At 34.2% G+C, this 8,242-nt stretch overlaps 1 protein-coding gene across 1 annotated transcript; it reads left to right on the top strand.

Moving 5' to 3' along the window:
• Nucleotides 1-2,898: 2,898 nt before the first annotated feature.
• LOC119985483 (WAT1-related protein At2g39510-like) lies at nt 2,899-7,559 on the top strand. The gene is made up of 8 exons (XM_038829777.1): nt 2,899-3,080; nt 3,201-3,263; nt 3,335-3,451; nt 3,703-3,949; nt 4,046-4,210; nt 4,807-4,955; nt 5,043-5,272; nt 7,354-7,559. The coding sequence occupies exons 1-8, from the start codon at nt 2,899-2,901 to the stop codon at nt 7,557-7,559; spliced, it is 1,359 nt and encodes a 452-aa protein (XP_038685705.1).
• The last annotated feature ends 683 nt before the right edge of the window (nt 7,560-8,242 follow it).

An 8,242-nucleotide genomic window follows, 5' to 3' on the forward strand; every position in this document is an offset into this window, starting at 1 on the left:
ATTGACAAAATCGTTACGGGCCTTGGCATGGGATTGTTGATGAGCAATGTTGGCGAAGGAGAGGTAAACTCCAGCGGCAAGATTGAAGTGAAGCTCCGGTTATGAGTAACCCTTTTGAGAAAGTGAATCTTTGTGAGAGAGAGCGTGAAAGAGGATAGATGTGAAGTTATTTGTGTCCTAGTAAAATAGAACTGAGAGAGATTATTTTTTAAAATTAATGCCAACATGGCATGCTTTGTAAACATGCCACATACATAAGATTATGTAAGGTTATGTACATATTTCTTATGGACGTTAAGCAATTTTCGTTGTAAAATCATGGTGCATGAACAATGATCAAGTAAAGAAAGAATAACACAACAAGCTCCCGCAAGATGGATGAAGTGAATAGTTTTAACTCAAGATATTATTCCATAAGATTATACAAACTTTTGATATTCCTTATTGATTATGTTTTCATATTTGTATAACCACTTGTATAATAATGATTTAGAATTTTATTTTATAAAACAATCTAGCTGTTCATCTATTCAATAAATTATAATCGTAATTATACAAAATAATTGTTACATTAATTATTTAGTTTTTTAAATAGTTTATAAATTTAGAGTTATATTTAAAATAATATAAATTTTTATAATTTATTAATTTCCTTTATTAGTATTAATGGTTTGGGATTGAACTTTGAATTGAAATATCATTGAAATACTCTACTATAATATTTTAAGGAAAAAAAAATTCTAATTGAATTATTATTATTTTCTTTTTTAATAATATATAGACAAAACAAGTTGCTTATCCAACAATTAGTAATTAATAAAGACTTCTTCTTTGGAAAGTAAACCAAGTTTTTAAGTTGCATATCCAATAAATAAAGGGGATAATTTTTCAATACTTGCAAAGATTCCAAGGAAGAACTATGGTCTGTTTAGTTGGTGATTTTTCAATCCCAATGTCACGACAGCCCATAAAATTGGTTTCTAATTATGGGAAGACAAATGTGCTCTTTCCATTTTTTTTTTTATTGCACCATTTCCATGTCCACCATTGCACACAAATGAACCTAGCGTGCACCAGCCTGCTTTCCAACTTCCAAGCATTTATATTCAATGAGAACCACATATAATTTATAGTTTATGTAAATCCAATCACAAATAGTGTCAAATGTCTAATTTGAGTACAAGTTATATGTTGTTGATAAGTGATAATGATTTTGATTAAGAATGACAAATTAACAATTAGCTAGCTAGTATTGGATTCTTTTGTGATGAAGTAGTGTGGTAAATGACCTTAAAGTAGTGTGGAAAAAGATTCTAAGGAAGAACTATGGTCTGTTTAGTTGGTGATTTAGTAGGAAGACCAAGACTTCGAGAGTCACATGTCATCATAGAAAAATTAGACTCTGTGTAGAGAGGACCAAGACTTCGAACTAGGTTGATCAGCCAGTCAGAGTTTATGACCTTTATACATTTAAGTCGTTTGAAGCCTTGCCCACGTCGTGGAATGTTCAATTAGGCAGACTAGGGTTGTAAACAAGTAGAGTACTAATATATGAGTTTATTCATGCAGCTAAAATAAGAATTTAACGTTTATGATCAATAAGGTCGATAGAAATATCATAAATCTGCACCCTCATACACGTTAACAATATTGACCACTTTGGATCATTCGATTTCAGTAGATACATTGGGGCCGCACGGTTTTTTTTTCCTCCTTAGCCCAATTACTACATGCCGAAACCCAACTTATTAGGTCAAAGCCCAGCTATTATGGGTCAAAACCCAACTCACTTGGCTTAGAAAAATGCCTTGTTGCATGTTAATTGATGCGGGAATCCTACATCGGAAGTGAAGGGGTTTAATGTCTAGTTTATAAGTTGGGCAAATCTAACATTAGTCAACCGGTTTTCTAGTGGCTAGTTAGGCCCAATCTTGTGGCTGGGCTTGGGCCTGGGGATTTGCCCCCTGTCCATATGGATTTGTGTGTTCTATTAGTGGTGTACCCACCTTCCCTTGGGCGTGCACGGGCCTCGCTGCATCAGTTGGGTATCAAAGCCCTGGTTCGGGAGTGTGCTTGTGTTTGTGTGACGGGCTGACGTCAGTCTATATGACGCGCCAGTGGGTCAGGCTAGACGTGCACGAGGGCGTGCACGTTCTAAGTGGAAGGGAATGATGCGGGAATCTCACATCGGAAGTGAAGGGGTTTAATGTCTAGTTTATAAGTTGGGCAAACCTAACATTAGTCAACCGATTTTCTGGTGGCTAGTTAGGCCCAATCTTGTGGCTGGGTTAGGGCCTGGGGATTTGCCCCCTGTCCATGTGGGTTTGTGTGTTTTATTAGTGGTGTACCCACCTTCCCTTGAGCGTACGCGGGCCTCACTGCATCATTGATGGTGAGTTTTGCACATATAAACCACTTGATTGGTGGAATCCCAACCGATGTGTTCCTTTGAGTCATAACAATAAAGATTATTGTTGAAAATCGATAATTGACTATCTTAATAGCTTGTACTCGATTACAAGAAAGATTATTGTTCAAACACATTAGTCAAGAGGTTTTTTTGCATTTCCTCTACACGAGATTCCTTTTGTACCATGAAGTGAAGAATACGCAATCACACTATCTACAGCATGTGTGTGTATATATATAGGATAATGCTTGAAACCCCTAAAAAATGACCTCTAAAAGACCCTCATTTAATATGGAGTGTTGGATGTGAAGTGGGTCCTACATGTGTGCTTTTAATCAATGACTATTTTAATATCACATAGATTTGAGAAACTTTTGGGGGTCATATTTTGGGGGCCTCTAGAATTGTCCATATATATTTATATATATATATATGTTTGTGTTTTGAGACCTTCAACACGAATGGAGAAGGCCTTGTGAGTTGTGAGTATGGAGTCTTTTGGTAGAGCAAAGCCATACATGCTTGTGATTTTATTGCAATTTGCTTCTGGAGTATTGAACATTATTGTCAAGGCAGCTCTAAATGATGGTATGAGCCAACATGTACTTGTGGTGTACCGGATGGGCATCGCCTCTGTTGTCATTGCTCCGTTCGCCTTTGTTTTGGAAAGGTCTCCAATAATTCTTACTCTGCTGTACTTGGCATTGAGCTTTTTTTCTTCTCTTTTATTTTCTTCTTTTCCTTTCTCGTTTTTCAATGGGATTAGTCACATTTTGATTATCCTAAACAGGAAGTCAAGACCAAAGATGACCTTGCCGATCTTTGCAAAGATAATGCTGCTCAGCTTGTTTGAGTAATGATTTCTCATCCCTTGGCGATTTATCAAAAATCGATTGTTTATGTCTCTGATTGATTATTGTGCAGGCCAGTAACGTTTCATAACTTGTTCTACTCCGGCATGAAAAATACTAGCGCGAATTTTAGCGCTGCTATATTCAATATTGTTCCTGCCATCGCGTTTATACTGGCTTGGACGTTAAGGTAATTAATTAACCTTCTCTTTCGCAACAATTTTATTGTGTCTGTGCTTAAAGCTTGATGTGAGTGTTCACAGGTGTTATGTAGGGATGACAATTCTTACCCGACTCTCACATCATAAACATTGCTCAACCACCAGCCCAATTCCCAACCTTCCCAAATCCTAACCTCTCTGATGCTGGCGAATACTGGTGTCAAACATAGCTTAATTATCTACATGGGATGGGTGATCTAACATATTGTTATCAACGTAGGCTCGAGAATGTGAAGATTAAGGAGCTGTCCAGCCAAGCGAAAGTTATTGGAACAGTGGTGACGATTGGAGGCACAATGCTAATGACTCTTGTCAAAGGAAAACACCTAATTCTTCCATGGACTAACGGACAACATGTTCAACAAGCTACTGTAATTGATGAAACTAATCATAAGAGACATTTCGGAGAGGGTGCTGTCATGATTATATCTGCTTGTTTCATTGGTTCTACTTTCCTCATTTTGCAAGTAATAGTCTAAGAGTTTTCTTTGACCCTAAACTGACTAATTCTACCAACTTTTTAATTGATGGCAATGGTTTCTTATAACAGTATTGATTTACAGGCATTTACACTAAAATCATACCCGGCTAAACTCTCTCTCACAGCTTTGCAATGTATAATGGGAATGGTAGAAGGCACTGGTCTTGCCGTTGCTGTTGAACGGGGCAACACTTCAGTTTGGTGTATACAAAAGCAAAGAGCCAACATCATAGCTGTACTATATGGAGTAAGATACCAATAAATTTATCATATTACATGAAGTATATGTTCTTTCATGCATTGTTGGGTTCGTAAGACCGATTAATATAAAAAAATATTTTTTCAAATTTTTTAAAAAATAGTTTGAGCCCTAAAAATTATAACCTCATTTTAGGATCTCATAGGAGAATTCTCCTATGTGAACTTAAAGTAAAGACCTAAATACATACCACTTTTTGAGGTGCGGATAGGCGGATAAGTGAAATGACAAGTGAATCTCATTGCTTTGGGTCTTACATGTTTCAAATTTGCGGTGAAAACATAGATCCGTATTTTAGGTCCTTATTTAATGTTGAATTTTATTTTTTGTTTTGAGTAAAAAAATATCATTGGATTCGTAAAACCGATCAAAATACAAATATATTTTTTAAACCCTAAAAGTTAGGATCTCATAGGAAAATTCATATATATATAAACAACTCACTCTTTTTCAACTTCGATGAACATTATTTGCACCTCGTTTTTTACAACTAACACCCCATTAACCTTTTAAAAAACACACTAGAATGGAATGTACTTAGTAAAAATGGGACACAAATAATGTTCATCTTGACTTCTCTTCAGGGACTATATTCCGGAGTTGCTTATTATATCATGGCATTAATAACAAAGAAAAGAGGTCCTGTGTTTGTGAGTGCTTCTAGTCCTCTAAGCATGGTTGTCACCACAATCATAGGCTCCTCCTTTTTACGTGAGCAACTTTACATGGGAAGGTAATGTCGAAATTCTTGAAATTTTTTTTAAACTCAACTAACGTATGCTAGGCTAGGCTAACTTGAGCAAAAAAAAAATGTTTGTAGGATTCTTGGAGCCATTGTCGCAGTAATAGGGTTGTATCTGGTCTTATGGGGTAAGAGCAAAGATCAACCTCAACAACAAGCTACAGAAACTGACAAGGTAGCACCAAATCAAGAAACAACAACAAACTGGATGAATGATAACATAGGCAATACTGATATTGAGAATGCAACAACATGTCAAGAAACAACTACAATGGGTTTTTATTATGCAAATTCTCAAGCGTACTGCTGTAAAGTGCTGTATGTAAGTCGCAAATATTGAACAACAAGAAGAAGAAGAATTAGAGAGAAGGAGGTAGAAGAGTCTTGAGCTGTACATTTGAATATATAAGAGCCAATAAATGAATTGGCCCAATAATTAAAAGACTAAAAGATCAAAGCCCAGCATACAAAGGCCCAAATATGATAAAATAGACAATGCCTAATAAGAAGCCCAAGTCATCAAGAAGAATACCGAGCCTTCATTAGGGTTGGAATGAAGAACTTTCTGGAATCTTAAATCCTATTTGATTAACTGAATATTTGAGAATCAACTAAATTAACTAAGGGAAATAATAGAAAACCAAAACACAAGAACACAGAGCAATTGAGGTAATTAATTAATAAAGAGGCGCTAGGGTTCTAATTTCAATCATCACCAATCCTTTACACTTTCTTTAATACAAGTCGGGGTTCTCACGCGATGTGTGGGTTCATTGCATAAAATAAATCTATTATTGAGAAGAACTAACGGCAATTGATTAGCAGCACTAATCATAATATATATATAATTACGTATTTAATTCAAGTAACAAATAAATATGAATAATGACTTATCAATAGTAATAATGGAAAAAAAAAATTGTGTATAAAATAAATGAATGGTTTTATTTTTAAAAAATCGATAATAATACTTCATATATTATATGTTTCACCTATGTAATATTTGTAAATGTGTATAAATTATTATTAAATTATTTAGTTGTTCACTTATCAAATTCCATAACCATTGAATAAATATAATGAATGAAATATATTTTTATTTAGCAAACACTGATTATTTTTAAAATTCCATAATTACTGTGTAAATATAGTAATTGTCACAATTTTTAATTTTTTTATTAATTATTTATATGTTTTAATTTAATTGCTTTCGAAATCCCTTAACGGTTGCAAAAGGAATAGAGAAATTTTAAGAATCCATGTGGACGTCTAACAAAATATTTCGGAGTCTAGTTGTCACATAGAGAGAACACCTCCTTAGAGCTTCCTCTTTATATATAAAAAATATAAAAGTATAGATATAGATGTTAATCTCAATTATTATTCATGTTGATAGCCAATTTTCCCTATTCTATTCAATAATTTATTCTTGGCATCATCAAAAATGATCGTACTACCAACCGTTAGTAAAAACCTATTAAGTTCAACGAAAAATCTGTTAATGACCACACAAGTCATGATCATTCAAATATTATCGCCTTATCAGTTTAGTATCAAATCATTAAAATATTAATAAAATATTTAAAACCATTAAGTACTACACCAAAAAACATTCAATCATGAAAAAATAATATGAATTAACGTAACCAAAATAATTGACAAATCATGGCTAAGCTAACATTATAGCCCTACCATATCAAAAAGAGTTTAGCTACTCATAGTACAATACAAGAAAATTGAATAATAAAAACCCATAGAAATAAAGAAAATCAATTGTTGCCTTCAAAGCCCTCTTTATATTGGTCAGCCCTCTCTTTCTTTTCTCAATTGTGGCCTTCAAAGTCCTCCTATTTCCTTCAATTGATGCTCCTCTTAATTTCCTTTTCTATCAGCTCCTTTCAATAATTGCTCATTTCAATCTTTATTTCCTTTCAGCTGCCTCTCTTTCCTTTTTCCTTTCCCTGCACGTCAAGCCGACTTTGACGTTTTCCATTTATTTTTGCTTTGTTTGACTTTGTGCCGCCTCCTTTCTTTCCCATTTCTCTTCTTAAGAAACCCTACAAAAAGTTAACAGATAAGGAAAGGATATATGTTAGTTGTAACTAAATAGTTTTAAAAAATATGTGATTTGCTTTACATTCGGTAGTAACACTTGATTCAATCCCAAGATTGTACAAATATGATTGATTGTAATCTTCCCTTTTTTTTTTAACACAAACTTTTTTGAAATACCATGAGAAATATGTTTCTTATTGGAATCGAACATTGCACACACATATGCCTAACCTAGCCGAAGGAAACTCTTGTATATATTCTCACGATAATAATGAGAAATTAAGTTGCCCAAAGCCTGATGAATCCTCTGATCATTTTTTCCTCCACCATTAAGACCATCTCGAATTGGTTCTGGTTTCCAAGAAACTCAAAAGCAACAACAACAATACATGGTCTCGTGAGATGCGTATTGCTCTCAATGGTAAGAATAAGATCGATCTTATTGATGGGACCCTCAAACAACCAATTCTAGACAAGAACAACACATGGCAACGATGTAACGACATGGTCCTCTCATGGATTATAGGTTCTTTGCAATGACAAGAACCCCTGAAAGTGTTTAATGTGGAATAAGATATTGTATTTGGAGATAAAAATTGAAAGAAAGTTGTGTTCACGGTGTTCTTTGGAGGAAGGAATATCATTGGTGAAATGATGCAATAATTTTCTTCATTCAGAATGGTCAATATTCTGTTCCAACTCATCACATATTTAGGCAACGGAGGAAAGACATGAGGAGATGTCATTCTCTAGTCAAAATCAATTAAAAGGATGAATTTTGACAACGGAGCAGCACCGATACGATGAGTTGTGTAGTTTGTTTACTACGATGGTAGACTTGACAACAATGAGTGAAGTTAAATACAAATCATTGATTATTTGGATGGAGGATGCAGCAAAGACAATGGCAACCAGTTTAGTTATTGATTTGGGTTCGGGTAGAAACCAAAATGACCTGATAATCAAAAGAACAAAGGGGCATCCTTGTAGTGTAAGGAAGGAAAGAATTTTTAAGAAGAAATGGATCGGAAGTGCTCTAGAAGAGACGAGAAAATTAAGAACAACACCAACATTAAGGATTATGATATCATGGTATAAATATGTAAATAACATATTCAAAATTTCTTTTTATTCCATTGTAGGAATCAAGTCAATTCAGGTGAAAGGATTTGTAACACTAGATGTATTTGATTTTAAGAATGTAGTAAATTGTTGATGTAATG

The sequence above is a fragment of the Tripterygium wilfordii genome, chromosome 19 (assembly GCF_013401445.1).
Source record: "Tripterygium wilfordii isolate XIE 37 chromosome 19, ASM1340144v1, whole genome shotgun sequence".
In the NCBI taxonomy this organism is placed as follows: Eukaryota; Viridiplantae; Streptophyta; class Magnoliopsida; order Celastrales; family Celastraceae; genus Tripterygium; species Tripterygium wilfordii.